At 42.7% G+C, this 21,501-nt stretch overlaps 2 protein-coding genes, 1 non-coding gene and 1 pseudogene across 3 annotated transcripts; 2 read left to right on the top strand and 2 right to left on the bottom strand.

Moving 5' to 3' along the window:
- Window positions 1-290: 290 nt before the first annotated feature.
- On the top strand, window positions 291-2,467 carry LOC121557966 (annotated as a pseudogene).
- A 7,217-nt stretch (window positions 2,468-9,684) lies between these two features.
- LOC121557965 (E3 ubiquitin-protein ligase TRIM39-like) lies at window positions 9,685-15,824 on the bottom strand. The gene is made up of 2 exons (XM_041871413.2): window positions 15,809-15,824; window positions 9,685-10,670 (listed from the first exon to the last, which is right to left on the bottom strand). Exons 1-2 carry the CDS (start codon window positions 15,822-15,824, stop codon window positions 9,685-9,687), a joined length of 1,002 nt encoding a protein of 333 aa, XP_041727347.2.
- Window positions 15,825-17,395: 1,571 nt separating this feature from the next.
- Window positions 17,396-19,248, bottom strand: LOC121557954 (E3 ubiquitin-protein ligase TRIM21-like). Its single transcript, XM_041871404.2, has one exon. It carries the CDS (start codon window positions 19,231-19,233, stop codon window positions 17,602-17,604), a length of 1,632 nt encoding a protein of 543 aa, XP_041727338.1. The 5' UTR covers window positions 19,234-19,248; the 3' UTR covers window positions 17,396-17,601.
- Window positions 19,249-20,087: 839 nt separating this feature from the next.
- On the top strand, window positions 20,088-20,161 carry trnav-uac. Its single transcript has one exon. It is a non-coding gene; the product is annotated as a tRNA-Val (tRNA).
- Window positions 20,162-21,501: the final 1,340 nt, after the last annotated feature.

Genomic DNA, 21,501 nt, shown 5'->3' with positions numbered 1-21,501 from the left:
CACATGGGGATGAACAAATAACTCAGTCTAGGTAGATTTGGCCTTGCCTGACGACTCACACGGAACTCTTTCGCTGCTCTATCGATAAGAAACAAACATTCGTGGGCGTGGCGTTTGGCCAGAGCAATGAGTCTGGGTAGCCAGGCAAGATTTGACAATTAGCAGCCAAAAATATCCCAGATTATGCCTTTAAACATATTCACCACCAGTTTGTCTAGTCAAACCAGACAATGGGTGGAGAACTAAAGGTGAATGTTTTCTGTTTGTAGGAAAATGCCTGTGATCGCTGTATGCTGAAAGCCTGCATCTGCTGCTTGTGGATACCTGAATCAAGTAAGTGTTCTATCAGAATCAGATTGATTGTCATCTGAGATGTTGATTATTCTTACTATTACACATGTTATATCATTGACAACAATCTATTTTACAAGGGAGACTCATTCCAAGATGGCAGCAATCACACATTGTTATTGATGATACTTCTGTCTCTTGTTTGTCTGTTTTCACCACAGAACGCGTACACGGCCACAGAGATCAATAGCACCAGTTTCTGTATGTCGGCACGCGACGCCTTCGTCATCCTGGTAGAGAATGCCTGGTAGAGAATGGCCACCATCAACACCGTGGGGGACTTTGTCCTCTTCCTGGGAAAGGTAGCGGCCACATAGCGATCGTGTAACAATTAACTCATTAGGAATTTGGGGCACCACGGAAGGAGTTGTTTAACGAGTTACCATCTCCCGAATTAAACTCTTAGAATATATATATATATATATATATATATATATATATATATATATATATATATATATTGCATGTTATGTACCAATAACTGTCACTTATTAATCATTACCTCATCAGTCTCATTCTGAATGTCTTATAATCCTTGAACCTGCATGAACCCTAACCTTACTTATGTATCAGCAATACACAAATTGTCTTAAATATTTACTTACTAGCTAACTAAATAATAACACAGAATACATACATACTTAATTCATGAGAAAAGTCCCTAGCGGATGAACAACAGCATGACTTGGTTATCAAAAAGGGAGGGGTCAATAGAAGGAGGGAGAGAGGTACAAAGACAGTCAAACTTATGGTACATACATTTGGAAACTACGCTCACGGTAATCAGAATACTTAGCACCCATACCACCGCCGTTTGGGTAAGAAATGCAATGCATTTACGTATAGAATGTCTTCTCCGTCGTCTCTCTGTTGAAACCAATCACTCCTATGGGGAAGGTGTCGATGGGTATAAGGCTCTGGTTTGTCCACCAGAGGTCACAATGTCCTTTGTAGAGCTTCTCTGGCAGTGAAGTGGTTGTTAGACAGATACTTCAGATGTACCAACGGTTGTCTGAGATGGGATTGTCCTTGTCACCTCGTGTCTTTAGTCAAAGTTCTAGACTACTTTACATGCCAGCTGCAGACTGGTAATGCTACGGTCTAGTGAGTTTCTTCTTCTTGTGTAGAGATTGAGAGTTTCAGAGTTTCTCACCATTTCAAACATGTGGACTAACGTCTCACATTTCCTGGTCTTAGAGTTTCAACCATTTGTAACGCTTCAGCTCGCGCTGTACGTCGGCTGGTCTATCTGGTCTAACAATTTAAAGCCGTGTAGCCACAGCCACAATGTTAAAGTGTCAAGACCCCTTCTCTTCTATGGGAGAGAGGGGGTCTGGCTATCTTCAAACATTTGCCTAGCTGATGGGTCCCTTTTCTCTTTTCTCCCTTTCCCACCCTCCTTTCTCTCCATATTTTCCTTCATACGTGCGTGTCCAGGAACTGATCATCTCGTGCACTGCGTTCGCGGCATTCTGGCGCTCAACTACCAGCAGGACTACACGGTGTGGGTGTTGCCGCTGCTCATCGTCTGCCTGTTCTCCTGGCTGGTCGCCCACTGCTTCCTGTCTGTCTTTGAGATCGTGGTGGACATGCTCTTCGTCTGCTTCGCCGTGGACACCAAGCACAATGACCGCAGCCCCAGCCAAAAGTTCTACATGGACTAGGCCCTAATGGCGAGGGGAAGGGAGGCGAGGCTGGGTGGGAGACTATGGCTGCATCCCGATTCTCCACCAGTCATGGATTAAAAAGGAATGGATTGGTGTAATAATTGGCTAGAAGGAGTTTCAACCATTGTTAACTTCATGTTGTGTTCACTTTAGAAGAAGGGTGGAGAATTGGGACGTAGCCTTATATATGTCTCTGTTCCATTATCCACACTATCATTCCAATTACATCAGCACAAACATTCTTAGTGTTATGCTACTGTGGATAAAGGAACATAGCCTGTGTTTACCACTTTAATCAATTTCTTTATGGTGAATAGCGTTTATTCACTTATTACACTAAATTATACTTGCCCCCTATCATGTCAACATAGAACACACACAGTCACTCTCTCTCTCTTCTCTCTCCCTCTCTCCAGGAGTGTGTAGAGAACAGTAAGAAAATGTTGTGAAGGGATCGGCCCGAGACGGTCATGAGATGAAGCACATGGGGAGTTAACAAAACCCTTCCAACAGAGAATACGTCGTTTTTTTAGGTGTTAAGGTTGAAAATGTGGGCACTGATAAGCATTTAAATTGGAAGTCAGTGGCTGTACAGTAACATGCTATAAATGACGTCAGAGCTCAGGCTCTGCGCCTTGCAGCGCTATATGGGTTTTGACTGACAGCTGTTCTGAAGTTCAACACTGCACGCGACAAGAAGTTGCCCCCATCCCGCCCGTTTATTGGGCAACTTTTGTTTGCTTGAGTGAGGGAAATGCTGTAAATTAAGAGGACTCTATGTATTTTGAAAGATGAGACGTTGAGGATTATAAGAAATACCGCTTTGATGTCGTACAAGTAAGCCAAACACCTGTGAGTCCAAATGTGTACTTCACATTTCCATATCAACAACTCATGTCATATACAATGCCAACGTTTTTGATCACTATGTGTGATGTCAAGTTACAAGAAGACATGGCGTCTTTACCCTGGGTTGTTCTGAACAGAATGAGTCTATTTTTGTCTATTGTGAAGAACATTTGCAGCAGAACAAGCACCTGAATGTACTCATTGCTCCTTACTATGCAGACCAAAATTACAATCTGTTTCTCCAAATTGCCTTATGAAAGTGTAGTGTATTAGGATTATGTCTTTGTTAATGGTTTTAAGTGGAACTGAAAGAATGTTTATCTTAGTTCAAAAGTAGCCATTTGTAGGGTGACGCCCCAGGGGAGACAGGTGATTGGACAGCAGAGGGAGCAACCCATATTTTTACATTGTTTATAAGTATATGCTGGAGGAAGAAGAGGTTAGAGCGACCATTGCAATCTGGGGCGTCGCTCTCCGGGTGGGCATGACACCTGCAACTCATGCTGAAATCTTGTGATATGAATAAAACTTATGATCAAAGGTTCAGTATGAGCGGACTCCTTTGTTTGACAGCAATGAGCACCAGCAGCGACAAGATAAACTACAAAAGCCTAACACCTCAAGATCGTCTTTTATAACCTAGCTAGTCATGCTGGCAATAGAACAAGCTTTCTTTTTTGGATTGCGTAAACAACAATAGTAATTGTGTGATGGCGGGGAATGCAGGGTTGTGTTCCAAACCAAACAACTACTAGTGTGCTTGCTCTAGTTCCTCAATGACACAGCTAGGAGAGCTCAAAAACGCACCTTATAGTTGAAGACTCTTCTTTGAGTCCTAAATGTCCATTGAAATTACTTTGGAGAGGTGTGTGGCCACTTGGAGACACCAGTTAGTCCTCTCATTCAAACCCTTGTCATTTTTTTGTATTATGTTGCACCTACCCCACATTTTCCAGGAATAGTCTTATCATGTTACTGAATATAACAAATGAGGCGAAAAATATAGTAAATGTAAAATGCACATAAAATCACCAGTGTAATGTTTGGATTCAGTCTTGTGTCAGGTGAACTGTTGTGTCCTCAATTTTGGTCTAATAATTTTCACATAATCTCCAAACTGTTCCTTTTCAATTGCTACCATGCTTATGCATATGCTTTTCATATTTCTTCTGTAAGAAACATTTCAATTTAGCTTTATCCGTATTGGCCAATTCATCATGAAGTTAAAGGGAAAATCCACTCAACAACATTTGGTATTTTTTTCATTCGTCCACTGTAGATACAGTCCCAACATGTTTTGCATCATCATGATGATGTGGCAGGTGACACTTTGCTTCTTGGAAGTCCAATATCTTGAAAACTTGACACCTGACATGTCAAACATTGTGGGACTGTTCAACAATGAACTAATGAAACAAATACCAAAAAATCGATGTTGAGTGGATTTTCCCTGTAACTCCAGAATCTAGAACCATCCACCCAAAATGCTGATGAAGACGATAGTAACGTTTAACACTTGTTTATTGTTGTAGACTCATGGAGGAGGGACTTCGGTTTGACCAAAACAAACCAGAAGACAGAAACCAAAAGGCATTCCAACCATTTTCTTTATTACATGTGTAATAGGTTTACCATGATATTTGTTAAATATATTGTCTTATGTTAAAGGAAAAGCATTATCATAACTGACAATCCATATATTGTGGCAACATTGAGTCATTACTGCTTATTGAGTTCGTAATACTCTATACATAGAAAAATGATTATCTATGACAGTATCTCTATTTATGAATGCAAACAAAGTTTTAACCCGGAATATTTTTTATAAAATTTTTAGCAGAGTAATAAAACAACAAAAATAAGCAATGTCCACCTGTGTTTGTGAGAGCTGTTGGGTAAGAGAGGTTCAGATCAATGGGGACATGGGTTTGTGTCTGTATGTCATTAAGATATCCACTAAGAGGGAGAAACAATAAAACGATATATAGTGAATTCAATCTACACACAATACCCCATAATGACAAAGATAAAAACACGTTTTTATACATTTTTGCAAAGAAAACAATAAAAAAATAATAATACTGGAAATATCACATGTAGATAAGTACTGTCAAATAAATTGAACACACTCCCCCCTCATATGGTTACAGTGCCTTGCAAAAGTATTCCTCCCCCTTGTAGTTTTTCCTATTTTGTTGCATTACTACCTGTAATTTAAATGGATTTTTATTTGGATTTCATGTAATGGACATACCAAAATAGTCCAAATTGGTGAAGTGAAATGAAAAAATAACTTGTTTCAAAAAATGCAAAAAAATTAATTACAGAAAAGTGGTGCATGCATATATATTCACCCCCTTTGCTATGAAGCACCTAAATAAGATCTAAATAAATTAAATACATTTTAATCCCACTTTGTAACAAGAAAATGTGAAGAAATCCAAGGGGTATGAATACTTTTGCAAGGCACTGCAGTTTCAGTGCCAATATTGAGTTTTGAAGTACTTTCTGAATTCCTGTTCAGAAGAGTGCAGAGAAAGTTGACAATGATTGTTTATTCCACATAAGGAAACATGCACAGCTGAGGAACATACTTCCTAATAAAATAGATATTCTGATGATTGGGATTTCTTGAATAAAGAATATAATTAGACCATTCAGATTGCCAGTTAATTTTAGTGACTGAAGGTGAGACATCTCTCTTCCATTGGAGGCTGCTGAGGGGAGGACAGCTCATAATAATGGCTGTAACAGAGCGAATGGAATGGCATCAAACACATGGAAACCATGTCTTTGATGTATTTGAAACCATTCCACATATTCCGCTCCAGCCATTACCACGAGCCAGTCCTCCCCAATTAAGGTACCACCAACCTCCTGTGCTCTCTTCCATAGTTGGTCAATTGGCAGGGGCTTCTGAGATGCTTTTAAGAAATGCAAGTATAGATCAGAAACCAGTCCCCTGGGATTAGACCAGTTCTCTCAAATTTAGCGGAGGGTGTCAATTGGTAGTGTTTCGCATCAAGGGACACCCTAATCTTACATGTCAGAGCAAAGTTTTAAATAAAAGAAGAAGGATTTGATGGTAAATGTAAACATTGTTTGTAAATCCTGGAATGCACAGAGCCCTCCCTCATTGAGGAGCCCGCCCTCATTAAAATGCATTCCATGTCATCACTGTTATTTTTAACCACTACTACTGTACACTAGAAGTGTTTGTATATCAATGTACTTTTAGATTGTGGTAATGATGATCATGGTCGCTACTTGCGCTGCATTGGTACATCTAATACAATTTTGACAAATACAGCTGACTAGCATAACAGACATTGTCTTGCATGGACATTTTTGGAAATGTGATTTTTTTTAATTCTAAATTTGTACAAGGTGTTCTCCCTCACCTGTTAACAAGATCATGTTACTACTGTGGATCAAATATGAGGGAGACATTTACTCTGATGAGGATGTTTTATATTAGTTTAATATATTAAAAGCAGGTCGTACAAGTGCTGAGGTTGTCTTATGTCAGAGGCAATGCATGACCAGAACTGGAAATCCCTAAATTGTGGAAACACTGAGTCATTACTGCTTATTGAGTTTGTAATATTGTATCCATGAAAAAAGGGATTCTATATGACTGTATCTCTATTCCCTTCATGAGTTTGAACCAATAATATTTTTGATAACATTTTTATACAGAGTAATAAAAGAATGGAAAACAAGCTTTGGGGCAAGACAGGATACGGGGGACATGGTTTTTTTCAGGGTGTCCTAAAAACAGTGTATATCCCCAACAATAAAACAGTACATTTAATGAATACAGTGAAATGCTTGTGATTGTGATGTGTTAATTAGGAAATAGCCCCGTATCAGCCCAGGGTTCAAAGTATTTGTTTTTCTGTTGAATACGTTAGGTGCACTTGATTGTTCTCTCCTGATGCAACGGAAGCAATTAAATAGTCCCAAAAGTACAGACCCTGCCCATCTGGCACTCCATACCTGCTCAATCAAACGCTCAAAGTATTTCAAAGAAAACAAATATCTTGTGGACCCAGGTCTGTCCTGTATGAGTTTGTATATTTCTAACTCTGCTTTTCCTGTACCTTGTGGTGGACATTAGGAATAAATCCCAGCTGCCGCTGACCCACATCCTGTCATCTATGCTGCGTCTTGCCCGCTACCACCTGGGCACTGTGGCCAAAGGCTTCTTCATCATCACCCTGGTGGAGATCCCTCACCTCATCTTCACCTACATCTACAACCAAAAATATGTGTTTTATCATAATCACTACCCAAGAAAGCAAAGGTAACTGAACTAAATGACTATCGCCCTGTAGCACTCACCTCTGTCATCATGAAGTGCTTTGAGAGACTAGTCAAGGATCACATCACCTCTACCTTACCTGTCACCAAAGACCCACTTCAATTTGCTTACCGCCCCAATAGATCCACAGACGATGCAATTGCCATCACACTGCACACTGCCCTATCCCATCTGGACAAGAGGAATACCTATGTAAGAATGCTTTTCATTGACTATAGCTCAGCATTCAACACCATAGTACCTTCCAAGCTCATCATTAAGCTTGAGGGCCTGGGTCTGAACCCCGCCCTGTGCAACTGGGTCCTGGACTTCCTGACGGGCCGCCCCAGGTGGTGAAGGTAGGAAACAACATCTCCACTTCGCTGATCCTCAACACTGGGGCCCCACAAGGGTGCATGCTCAGCCCCCTCCTGTACTCCCTGTTCACCCATGACTGTGTGGCCAAGCACTCCTCCAACTCAATCATCAAGTTTGCAGACGACACAAAAGTAGTAGGCTTGATTACCAACAATGACGAGACCGCCTACAGGGAGGAGGTGAGGGCTCTGGGAGTGTGGTGCCAGGAAAATAACCTCTCACTCAACATCAACAAAACAAAGGAGATGATCGTGGACTTCAGGAAACAGCAGAGGGTGCACCCCCCTATCCACATCGACAGGACCGCAGTGGAGAAGGTGGAAAGCTTCAAGTTCCTTGGCGTACACATCACCGACAAACTGAAATGGTCCACCCACGCAGACAGTGTGGTGAAGAAGGCGCAACAGAGCCTCTTCAACCTCAGGAGGCTGAAGAAATTTGGCTTACCACCTAAAACCCTCACAAACCTTTACAGATGCACAATTGAGAGCATCCTGTTGGGCTGTATCACCGCCTGGTATGGCAACTGCACTGCCCACAACCGCAGGGCTCTCCAGAGGGTGGTGCGGTCTGCTGAACGCATTACCAGGGGCAAACTACCTGCCCTCCAAGACACATACAGCACCCAATGTCACAGGAAGGCCAAAAAGATCATCAAGGACATCAACCACCCGAGCCACTGCCTGTTCACCCCGCTATCATCCAGAAGGCGAGGTCAGTACAGGTGCATTATAGCTGGGACCGAGAGAATGAAAAACAGCTTCTATCTCAAGGCCATCAGACTGTTAAATAGCCATCACTAGCACATTAAAGGCTGCTGCTGCCTATTGAAATCACTGGCCACTTTAAGAAATGGAACACTAGTCACTTAAATAATGTTTACATATCTTGCACTACTCATCTCATATGTATATACTGTATTCTATTCTATAATATTCTACTGTATCTTAGTCCATGCTGCTCTGTCATTGCTTGTCAATATATGTATATATTCTTAAATCCCATTCCTTACTTTTTTGTGTGTATTGGGTATATGTTGTGAAATTCTTAGATATTACTGCATTGTCGGAGCTAGAAGCACAAGCATTTCGCTACACCCGCTATAACATCTGCTAAACACGTGTATGTGACAAATAAAATGTGATTTGAAACCAACAACCAGCTCAATGGCACAGTACTTCCCTTATCATATTTACTGTCTTAGATACACAGACAGCTCAATGGAAAATTATGTATTTTATCGAAGTACAGAACTGTAGAACCAGCTCAAAGGCTGATTATGTATTTTACCACATTCACTTATACAGTTTCAAAAACAAAATTAAAAGGGACAATCTGTGATTGCTACATCAATATTTTGATTTATAAATGAATGATAGATACCCATTGATTCTTGAAAAATATAACTTATAAATGCTTCATGACCATAGTTCAACTGTCACACCCCATGAGAACCCAAAATATACACTTGTTTGTCTCCAATGTTTGTAAACATTGTAAATGTAAAGAAAAACTGTATAGCCTCAAACCATGGTTAAAACAATGGTTTTGATATACTGGATGGTCAGTCCTTGCATCCATAGCTCCGTCTATTATTCTAAGTGTGGTTACATTTCTCCAGGCCCATCCCTCAGCTTTTTACCAAAACAGAAGCTGGGAGGCCACTTTGTTATTGTTTCAACTGTGGATTTGCTCTTTAAAGTCATATTCATCTACATCCACAACCAGTTCAAAGGCTGAGTTTGGCCTTTATCATCAGATTTACTTAGAGAGGGAATAAGAGAGAAACAGAGAAAAGGAATATCACTTTAAAGGATAGTTCTCCGTCTGTAAAATAATTATGGGTAAATAATCAAAGCAACACAACTTTTATTACTTATTTTATTTACGTTAATTCCACTTGAGTCTTCATTTTCAGTAAATACAAGCATTTATTATCCATGTTAAGATGTACAGAACACTTTACATTTTCATTTGTTGATACAATTTCAGAGGACATCCGTGGACATTCGAATCATGTGACATGTCAATCTGACTAAATACACTAATTTGTAAACATATTGATACATGTAATGATTTGTAAATGTGCATTTTAAAATATCTGTTAGGACAAACAATTCTCTCTCCATCATTTAATCAGCTTGTGTGAGTGACAGGAGAGATGACGAGAGGGGCTGAGTTTTGACCATCATCATTACCAGAGGGGCCGAAGTATGGATAGAGATTCTCTGTAAAGTTGCAGCCAGTGAAAGAATAGATATGAGACCTGGCCTCCACATCATAAAAGGAGACCTGACCCTCCTCATAATCAACAAACACCCCAATCTTTTGGGGCTTCTCTCTCAGGGAGAGGAGGATATAGTGGGAGGTACAGGCTTGGTACACATTCTCATCCCTTAGCATCACAGTCCAGAGTCCATCCTCAGGTGTCAGTGTGATATTCTCCTTCCTGTCAGTGGACTCTCTTGCCACTCCTAAAACCCATGAAGTCTTCCCCTTAACAATCACCTCATAGTAAAATCTCCCTGAGGAGAAGCCATTCTTTCCAAGAACAATGGCAAAACGATCAAACCTTTTTGGATTGTCAGAACGTTTCTGTGGTGTTCTTACTTGTTTGCCATCTTCAGACAGGATGAGCCAGGGATGTGCTGTATCAGGGTCCAGAGTCACATCCACTGCATACTGCTGAATCCTCTTCTGTTTGACTTCAGGCAGCTTCTCCATCTCTTTATTCAGTGTCTTCTCCAGCTGAGACACAGCTCTCCTCACAGTCCCCACACACAGATCACTGTGAACACTGACATCAGACCAGTCCTTGGTGGGTGGAGGGGTGCACACTAGGGATAGGAAGCTCTGGAGAAGTTGGAGGTTGTCCTCAGTCTGTGAGAGCTGCTTCAGCTCAGTGCTTCTCCTCTTTAGCTCAGTGATTTCCTGCTCCAGCTCTTTAATGAGCCCTTCAGCCCGCCTCTCAACTGCTTCCTGCTTCTCCTCAATCACCTCAATTAGCTCAGCCTGGCTTTTCTCAATGGAGAGCACCAGAGCAGTGAAAACCTGCACGCTATCTGCTATCTCTCTCTCTGCATATCTCTTGCTGAGATCTACTGAGAGTTTGATCTCTTTAACTTACACAAGGATGGAATGGGCTACAAGACCATCGCCAATCAGCTTGGTGAGAAGGTGACAACAGTTGGTGCGATTATTCGCAAATAGAAGAAACACAAAATAACTGTCAATCTCCCTCGGCCTGGGGCTCCATGCAAGATCTCACCTCGTGGAGTTGCAATGATCATGAGAACGGTGAGGAATCAGCCCAGAACTACACGGGAGGATCTTGTCAATGATCTCAAGGCAGCTGGGACCATAGTCCCCAAGAAAACAATTGATAACACACTACGCCGTGAAGGACTGAAATCTTGCAGCGCCCACAAGGTCCCCCTGCTCAAGAAAGCACACATACATGCCCGTCTGAAGTTTGCCAATGAACATCTGAATGATTCAGAGGAGAACTGGGTGAAAGTGTTGTGGTCAGATGAGACCAAAATGGAGCTCTTTGGCATCAACTCAACTCGCCGTGTTTGGAGGAGGAGGAATGCTGCCTATGACCCCAAGAACACCATCCCCACCGTCAAACATGGAGGTGGAAACATTATGCTATGGGGGTGTTTTTCTGCTAAGGGGACAGGACAACTTCACCGCATCAAAGGGACGATGGACGGGACCATGTACCGTCAAATCTTGGGTGAGAACCTCCTTCCCTCAGCCAGGGCATTGAAAATGGGTCATGGATGGGTATTCCAGCATGACAATGACCCAAAACACACGGCCAAGGCAACAAAGGAGTGGCTCAAGAAGAAGCACATTAAGGTCCTGGAGTGGCCTAGCCAGTCTCCAGACCTTAATCCCATAGAAAATCTGTGGAGGGAGCTGAAGGTTCGAGTTGCCAAACGTCAGCCTCGAAACCTTAATGACTTGGAGAAGATCTGCAAAGATGAGTGGGACAAAATACCTCCTGAGATGTGTGCAAACCTGGTGGCCAACTACAAGAAACGTCTGACCTCTGTGATTGCCAACAAGGGTTTTGCCACCAAGTACTAAGTCATGTTTTGCAGAGGGGTCAAATACTTATTTCCCTCATTAAAATGCAAATCAATTTATAACATTTTTGACATGCTTTTTTCTGGATTTTGTTGTTGTTATTCTGTCTCTCACTGTTCAAATAAACCTACCATTCAAATTATAGACTGATAATTTCTTTGTCAGTGGGCAAACGTACAACATCAGCAGGGGATCAAATACTTTTTTCCCTCACTGTATCTTGTAGTTATTAGTTGCTGTTAGTTGTTATTAGTCCCATTCTTCAGCTCCATTCAACACCTCCCATCTATCTCTTAACACCATCCATATTATAATAATAATAATATAATATGTCATTTAGCAGACGCTTTAATCCAAAGCGACTTACAGTCATGCGTGCATACATTTTTTTTTTTTTTTTTTTGTATGGGTGGTCCCGGGGATCGAGCCCACTACCTTGGCGTTACAAGCGCTGTGCTCTACCAGCTGAGCTACAGAGAACCAGATACTTTTACATAAGTGAAAGTCACCCAGTAAAATACCACTTAAGTCATTTTCTATTAAGGTACCTTTTACTCAAGTACGACAATTGAGTACTTTTTCCCACCACTGCTACTACCCACCTCCAACCTGACCATAGAACCTTGTTTTCACCAGTCTATACCCCCAGCAAGAACATAACCCTGAACAGTCTATAACCCTGCCTCAGTAATGCACCGTTCCCGTCTGAACTCACTATACTATTGGATTTCTATTTGCCATATATTTTTCAACTGTACTGGGATGTTTCACAAACGTTTTGAACCCTTCTATTCTCATTGTTTCTACAGATTGTAAATTGAAAATAAACATTTTTGCTAAAATTATTTGTATATTATTGATCGATTGACTATGACTTTTCAGATTACCCAGTAGTGCTATCTGCAGGGTTAGCTCCAGGTAAATATTGCAATCCTTCAGCCATTCCTGGACCTGTGACCAAAAACAAGCTACAAATGGACAGTACCAAAACAGATGATCCAATGATTCTGTGTCTTCGCAGCAAAATCTGCACAGCTGGGAAGATTGTATCCCCCATATAAATACAATTCCAGTGGTATAATAATTTAAATTAAAAAATTCGAAGTTTTGAATCCGGCGTTGTTTTGCCTATCAGTTCATAAACAATTTGCCACGGAATCGGTACGTCAAAAATCTCTTCCCAACTATTTTGCAATCTATATGGGACGGCTGTCAATCCCTTGGTCCTTAAATGAAACTGGTATACTTTTTTATTTATCACAATTTTCTTTAACCATTTATGGTATTTAACTTACTTTTCCCCCCTTCCACTTTCCTCTTCCAATTTTGCGGTAATGCTACAATTATTTGGTTGTAATTTTGGGTAGAACAGACATTTCCATATGTTTTTGTTAGCTGCATGTGCGACATAACTCCACCACTCCTACCTATGATATCATTTACGAAGATTATACCTTTTTAAACATTTATTTTATTAATTAGTATATTTGAGTTTAACCACAATATTTGTTGCATTCTGTCGTTCCTGGAGGATTAAATTGAAATTGGAACCAACTTTCTATGGCTTGTTTAAGAAATAGTGATATTTGGGAGTTGATTTCCTTTTAAAACAACTGAAAGTGACAGGTTGTAATCTGAATAAATGGAAAAAAGGCCATTCTTGAACATGGGGTGAGACAATCTTATTCATTTGCTAAAGAACCAGTTCGGATTTAAGTATAACTTTTGTATGACTGAAGCTTTTAGTGATAGGTCTAATGCTTTAATATGTAATAATTTCTGTTCATATTCATTATATAAATAGGCCCATTTAATTTTGTCTGGCTTGCCGTTCCAAAGAAAATATAATATTTTTTTTCTCATATAATTTAAAAAGCTGTTCGCTAGGCGTAGGCAAGACCATAAGCAAATAGGTAAACTGGGATAATACTAAATAGTTAATCAGGGTGATTTTTCCACAAATAGACAGGTATTTACATTTCCATGTTAGCAAGATCTTATCTATTTTTACTTACTTTCTATTACAATTTATTGGAGTGAGATCATTTATTTCATTTGGGATATGTATTCCGAGTATATCCACATCACTATCAGACCATTTTATTGGAAAACTACAAGATAACGTAAGAATTGTATTTTTTTGTGATCCAGTACGTTCAAAGTATTCGTTTTTCAGTCCATACCTGCTCAATCAAAGTATTTGAATGAAAACAAATATATTGTGAACCCAGGTCTGTCCTGTATGAGTTTCTCTATTTCTAACTCTGCTTTTCCTGTACCCTGGGGAGGAAATCAGGAATAAATCCCAGCTGCCGCCGACCCTCATCCTGTCGTCTATGCTGAGTCTGGCCCGCTACCACTTGGGCACTGTGGCCAAAGTCTCCTTCATCATTACCCTTTTGGAGATCCCTCAACTCATCCTCACCTAAACCAACAACCTGCTCAAAGGCACAGTACTTCCATTATTATGTTCACTGTCTTAGATCCACAGCCAGCTCAATGGAAAAGTATGTCCTTTATCAGAGTACAGAACTGTGGAACCAGTCTCGAAGTGGCGCCGGAGAAGATGGCTGCCGTTTTACAGCCCTCTAACCAATTGTACTATTATGTGTGTTTTTTCGCGTTATTTGTAATTTATTCTGTACATAATGTTTCTGCCACCGTCTCTTATGACCAAAAATAGCTTCTGGATATCAGGACAGCGATTACTCACCTCGTATTGGATGAAGATGTTTTCTTCAACGAGTCGGACGCGAAGGATATCCTACAGACACCCGAAAAGGCCCAAATCCCCATCATTTGCATGATAAAGAGACAGAGATATTGTGGACATAGGTCGGTGTGCCTTGTAAGGATTCGACTGCGAGCGAGTAGACTGCCTCTTCCATCAATCCTATTAGCCAATGTTCAATCATTTGATAACAAATTGGACGACCTAAGATTACGGTTATCCTACCAACAGGACATTCAAATTTTTAATATCTTACGTTTCACCGAGTCGTGGCTGAACAACGACATGGACAACATACAGCTGACGGGATATACGCTACATCGGCAGGATAGAATGGCTGACTCCGGTAAGACAAGGGGTGGCGGTCTGTGTATATTTGTAAACAACAGCTGGTGCATAAAATCTAATACTAAGGAAGTCTCGAGGTTTGGCTCGCCAGAGACCTTAATGCAGGGAAACTTAAATCCGTTCTACCTAATTTCTACCAGCATGTTAAATGTGCAACCAGAGGAAGAAAACTCTAGACCACCTTTACTCCACACACAGAGACGCATACAAGCTCTCCCTCGCCCTCCATTTGGCCAATCTGACCATAACTCTATCCTCCTGATTCCTGCTTATAAGCAAAAACTAAAGCAGGAAGCACCAGTGACTCGGTTAATAAAAAAGTGATCAGATGACGCAGATGCTAAGCTACAGGACTGTTTTGCTAGCACAGACTGGAATATGTTCTGGGATTCTTCAGATAGCATTGAGGAGTACACCATATCAGTCACTGGCTTCATCAATATGTGCATTGATGACGTCATCCCCACAGTGACCGTACGTACATACCCCAACCAGAAGCCATGGACTACAGGCAACATCCGCACTGAGCTAAAGGGTAGAGCTGCCGCTTTCAAGGAGCGGGACTCTAACCCAGACACTTATAAGAAATCCCGCTATGCCCTCCGATGAACCATCAAACAGGCAAAGAGTCAATACCGGACTAAGATTGAATCGTACTACACCGGCTCTGACGCTCGTCGGATGTGGCAGGGCTTGAAAACTATTACAGACTACAAAGGGAAGCACAGCCGCAAGCTGCCCAGTGACACAAGCCTACCAGACGAGCTAAATCACTTCTATGCTCGCTCGAGGCAAGCAACACTGAAGCATGCATGAGAGCACCAGCTGTTCCTGATGACTATGTGATCACACTCTCCGTAGCCGATGTGAGAAAGACTTTTAAGCAGGTCAACATTTAAAAGGCCGCGGGGCCAGATGGATTACCAGGACGTGTACTCCGAGCATGTGCTGACCAACTGGCAAGTGTCTTCACTGACATTTTCAACATGTCCCTGACTGAGTCTGTAATACCAACATGTTTCAAGCAGACCACCATCGTCCCTGTGCCCAAGGACACTAAGATAACCTGCCTAAATGACTACTGACCCGTAGCGCTCACCATGTAGCCATGAAGTGCTTTGAAAGGCTGGTCATGGCTCACATCAACACCATTATCCCAGAAACCCTAGACCCACTCCATTTTACATACCGCCCCAACAGATCCACAGATGATGCAATCTCTATTGCACTCCACATTGCCCTTTCCCACCTGGGAAACACCTACGTGAGAATGCTGTTCATTGACTACAGCTCAGCGTTCAACACCATAGTGCCCTCAAAGCTCATCACTAAGCTAAGGATCCTGGGACTAAACACCTCCCTCTGCAACTGGATCCTGGACTTCCTGACGGGCCGCCCCCAGGTGGTAAGGGTAGGTAACAACACATCTGCCTTGCTGATCCTCAACACGGGGGCCCCTCAGGGGTGCGTGCTCAGTCTCCTCCTGTACTCCCTGTTCACCCATGACTGCATGGCCAGGCACGACTCCAACACCATCATTAAGTTTGCTGACGACTCAACAGTGGTAGGCCTGATCACCGACAATGATGAGACAGCCTATAGGGAGGAGGTCAGAGATCTGGCTATGTGGTGGCAGGATAACAACCTCTCCCTCAACGTGATCAAGACAAAGGAGATGATTGTGGACTACAGGAAAAAAAGAGGACTGTGCACACCCCCATTCTCATCGACGGGGCTGTAGTGGAACAGGTTGAGAGCTTAAAGTTCCTTGGTGTCAACATCACCAACGAACTATCATGGTCCAAACACACCAAGACAGTCGTGAAGAGGGCACGACAAAGCCTATTCCCCCTCAGGAGACTGAAAACATTTGGCATGGGTCCTCAGATCCTCAAAAAGTTATACAGCTGCACCATCGAGAGCATCCTGACTGGTTGCATCACCGCCTGGTATGGCAACTGCTCAGCTTCTGACCTCAAGGCACTACAGAGGGTGGTGCGTACAGCCCAGTCCATCACTGGGGCCAAGCTTCCTGCCATCCAGTATCTCTATACCAGGCAGTGTCAGAGGAAGGCCCTCAAAATTGTCAAAGACTCCAGACACCCTAGTCATAGACTGTTCTCTCTGCTACCGCACGGCAAGTGGTAACGGAGCGCCAAGTCTAGGTCCAAAAGGCTTCTCAACAGCTTCTACCCCCAAGCCATAAGACTCCTGAACAGCTAATCATGCTACCCGGACTATTAGCGCTCAAAACATAGTTAAAACTATAATTTTGATATCATGGATGCTCAGTCCTTGCATCCATAGCTCTGTCTATTAATCTGAGAGTGGTTAAAATGATCCAGGCCCATCCCTCAGCTGTTTACCAAAACAGAAGCGGGCAGCTTCTGTGGATTCACTCTTTAAAGTGCTTTGTCACGTTCACCTACATCCAAAACAAGTTCAAAGGCTGAGTTTGGCTTTCATCATCAGATCAACTTAGAGAGGGAATAAGAGAAAAAACAGAGAAAAGGAATATCACTTTAAAGGATAGTTTTCCCTCTGTAAAATAATGATGGGTATATTATATGAATAATCAATACAACATAACTTTAAGGACTACTTTTATTTTATTTAATCCAGTTGATAGTCTTCATTTTCAGTAAATACAAGCATTTATTATCCATGTTTAGATGTACAGAACAGTTGACATTTTCATTTGGTGATCCTAACTGACCTAAAACAGGGAATTTGTACTAGGATTAAATGTCAGGAATTGTGAAAAACTGAGTTTAAATGTATTTGGCTAAGGTGTATGTAAACTAATGACTTCAACTGTATGCTAATTTGGAAAGATATCGATACATGTAAGGATTTGGAAAAGTAACTGATTTGTTTAATCAGTGTGTGTGATTGACAGGAGAGATGATGAGAGGGGCTGTGTTTTGACCATCATCGTTATCAGAGGGGCCTAAGTATGGATAGAGTTTCTCTGTAAAGGTGCAGCCAGTGAAAGAGCAGATATGAGACCTGGCCTCCACATCATAAAAGGAGACCTGACCCTCCTCATAGTCCACAAACATCCCCACCTTCTGGGGCTTCTCTCTCAGGGAGAGGAGGATAGCGTGGGAGGTAGAGGCTTGGTACACATTCATGTCCCTTAGGTACAAAGTCCAGAGTCCATGCTCAGGGCTCAATGTGATATTACCCTTCCTGTCTATGGACTCTCTGGCCACTCCCAAATTCCACCTAGTCTTCCCCTTAACCGTCACTTCATAGTAAAATCTCCCTGAGGAGAAGCCATTCTTTCCTAGGACAATGCCAAAACGATCAAACCTTTTTGTATTGTCAGGAAAATTCTGTGGTGTGTCTCCATATCTTACTTGTTTCCCATCTTCAGACAGGATGAGCCAGGGATGTGCTGTATCAGGATCCAGAGTCACATCCACTGCATACTGCTGAATCCTCTTCAGTTTGACATCAGGCAGCTTCTCCATCTCTTTATTCAGTGTCTCCTCCAGCTGAGACACAGCTGTCCTCACAGTCCCCACAAACAGATCACTGTGAACACTGATCTCAGACCAGTCCTTGGTGGGTGGAGGGTTGCACACTAGGGATAGGAAGCTCTGGAGAAGTTGGAGGTGGTCCTCACTGTTTGAGAGCTGCTTCAGCTCAGTCCTTCTCCTCTTTAGCTCAGTGATTTCCTGCTCCAGCTCTTTAATGAGCCCTTCAGCCTGCCTCTCTACTGCTTTCTGCTTCTCCTCAATTACCTTAACAAGCTCACCCTGGCTTTTCTTAATGGAGCGCACCAGAGCAGTGAAGACCTGCACACACTCTGCTTTCTCTCTCTCTGCTTCTTTCTTTCTAAGATCTACTGAGAGTTTGGTCCTTTTAACCTTCTTCAGTCGCTCCTGGATAATCTGCTGCACTTCTGCCTCAGTTTTCCCCAGTTGAGCCTTCCTCTCTCCACACTCTTCCTCTATAGGGACAGTGTCATGAGTCTTGTGGTCTGCCTCAATGCAGAACTGACACACACACGTCTGGTCAGTCCTACAGAACATCTCCAGGAGTCTGTCATGCTTCTTACACATCCTGTCTTCTAGATTCACCACAGGGTCGATCAGTTTGTGTCTCTTTAAGGGTGGGGCTATCTGATGAGGCTCCAGGTGAGTCTCACAGTAAGAGGTCTGACACACCAGGCAGGACTTTAGGGCCTTGCGCTTCGTCCCAGTGCAGACGTCACAGGGCACTATTTTAGGTTTAGGAGGGGACCCATCTCTACCTCTGTCTCTCATCTTTTTAAAATTCTCTACAACCTCTCTGAACGTTGTATTGACACGAAGCTTAGGTCGTCTGGAGAATTTCTCCTGACACAGTGGACATTGATACAGGTCCTTGCTATTCCAGTACTTTGTGATACAGGCCATGCAGAAGTTGTGTCCACATGAAGTGGTGACTGGCTCAGTGAACACATCCAGACAGATAGAGCACAGGAACTGCTCTTCAGACTGGAGACTGCTGGAGGAAGCCATATCTAGACAGAGAAGGTGGAACTATAAATTATTTCCTGGAATGAGTCAGCTCCCGATAGTTTCAGTTCCATTGTCAACACGGCATTTAGAGACACTAACCAATCTTGATTCAAGTTGTTTAACCATACAACATACAGTATAAATTAGTCAATGTACAAAATAAAGTTAAACATACAGTAGGTACTGTAGTTGATAAAGAAAACAGGAGAATGCAAGAATTCACACAGTAGAATTTATCTTCACCTGCCCTTGTTAATCTCTACTCACCTGTATCTGTGTGTGAAAGAGTGTGGGTGCTTTCTCCGATTTTTTGGTACTATATACTGTAGTATTCTTTTTAAAACAGAGACTGCGTAGCTGTCGTAACAGATTTTTCAGAAGAGTTTGAGACAGTTTACTTGTGTCCGCAACACACAGTACGTCTAAACACTTCAGTTTCACTTAAAGTGACGTTGACATGCTCCTCCCCACCCAGTGCTGCTCTGTGCTCTGGAACATAATTAACCCTTCACATGGCTGATCTCTCTTCATTCTTTGTTTCATAGTAACGTGAGTCAGCATTTCAGAAAGGCCCCTTGTCATTGCTACGCATCCAATCAAAACACGTTGTAAAGAACAACTTTGCATCCTTGAATGGAACATTCCATGTTACAACTCATTTACAAAGGACATCATACGCACAAATCTCCTCAAATGGAGCTTCCAAGTAGTCATTAGTCTCTACATTAACAGCACTCACAGACAGCTAACTAACAGTATGTTATGTGTACGTATATGTAGCTTTCACCATCATATCTACTCATGGCCAGTTTCTAGGAATTTTATTGGGGGGTTTTGTAGGCGTGTGGTGACTAGTCCCGTGTAGCTCAGTTGGTAGAGCATGGCGCTTACAACGCCAGGGTTGTGGGTTCGATTCCCACGGGGGACCAGTATGAAAAAAAATAATATGTATGCACTCACTAACTGTAAGTTGCTCTGGATAAGAGCGTCTGCTAAATGACGTAAATGTAATTATTGATACATTCTTGATACAAAAGTGTGAATCAGAAATGTTAAACAAGGAATTACTGCAGATGTAATTAAGGTTTTCTAAAAACATCAACTACAATAGAATTTGCAGGGGATGAACAAATATTATCAGTCTAGTTAGATTTGATCCTTAATTAACCTTTTACTGCAGTGGGCTAAATCAGGGTCACACAGGAGTTTACTGTTAGTCTTAAACAAATCTACTTTGAAACAAAGTATACACCTCACACACATGGTTATGGGCTTAACAAAAAGAAGACTGTCACGCCCTGGCTCTGGGGACGCTTGTATGTTGAGCCAGGGTGTGAGTTTTCTTTGTTTGTTCTAGTTTTGTATTTCTATGTTGGCCAGGGTGGCTCCCAATCGGAGACGGCTGTAGCTCGTTGTCTCTGATTGGGAGCCATACTTAGGTAGCTGTTTGGCATTGTTTTATGTGGGACCTTGTTCCGTATGGTTTGTCTTGTAACCAAGGACTTCACGTTTCGTATCGTTTGTTGTTTTGTTCGTGTGGTGATCATTCAAAAATAAAGTATGTTCACATTCCACGCTGCGCATTGGTCCTCTGTATCCGACGATCGTGACAGAAGATCCCACCATAACTGGACCAAGCAGCGTGTCCAGGAGCCAACGCCAGAGAGGACTCTAACGAAGATCAACCTCGACTGGGTCAAGCCGCGGGAGGAGGAGAGAGGCTGGACTTGGGAGCAGAGGAGCGAGAGTCTGGCGAGAGCCATGGAGGCCTGGCCCACGGGGAGGAGAGACGCCCAGACATTTTTTAGGGGGGGGCTCACGCCGTGGACAACGGGGCAGCAGGAGGCCGCCAGGTTACGGGAGTCACTGGTCACCAGGGGGAAGGAGGATGTAGAGGCACGGCGAGAGGTACTGGGGTGTGTTGCCAGTCCGGTCCGGCCCGTTCCTAATCCTGATCTCCGCGTAGGGCCAGTGGTGTGTGTTCCCAGTACGGTCCGGCTTGTTCCTGCCCCTCGCACCAAACCAGTGGTGCGCTTCGTCAGCCCGGTCCGGCCCGTTCCTGCTCCCCACACCAAGCCAGTGGTGTGAGTCGTCAGTCCGGCACAGCCCGTGCCTGTTCCACAGCCCGTGCCCGTGCCTGTGCCTGTTCAGCTGCTCCACGCCGGAGCTAGAGCAATCCGCTCCACCAGTGTTCAGTCCAGCTCCTGCCAGCAGGGCCAGACCGGACCAGGGGTAATTTGGGGGGTTAGAGAGGGAGTGGGGATCATG

Source organism: Coregonus clupeaformis, unplaced genomic scaffold (genome assembly GCF_020615455.1).
Source record: "Coregonus clupeaformis isolate EN_2021a unplaced genomic scaffold, ASM2061545v1 scaf0844, whole genome shotgun sequence".
Lineage (NCBI taxonomy): Eukaryota > Metazoa > Chordata > Actinopteri > Salmoniformes > Salmonidae > Coregonus > Coregonus clupeaformis.
This window is presented reverse-complemented; position numbering and strand designations above follow the sequence as displayed.

Coding starts and splice junctions, on each gene's coding strand:
- LOC121557954 (XM_041871404.2), bottom strand. CDS start 19,233: ATGGCTTCCTCCAGCAGTCTCCAGTCTGAAGAGCAGTTCCTGTGCTCT.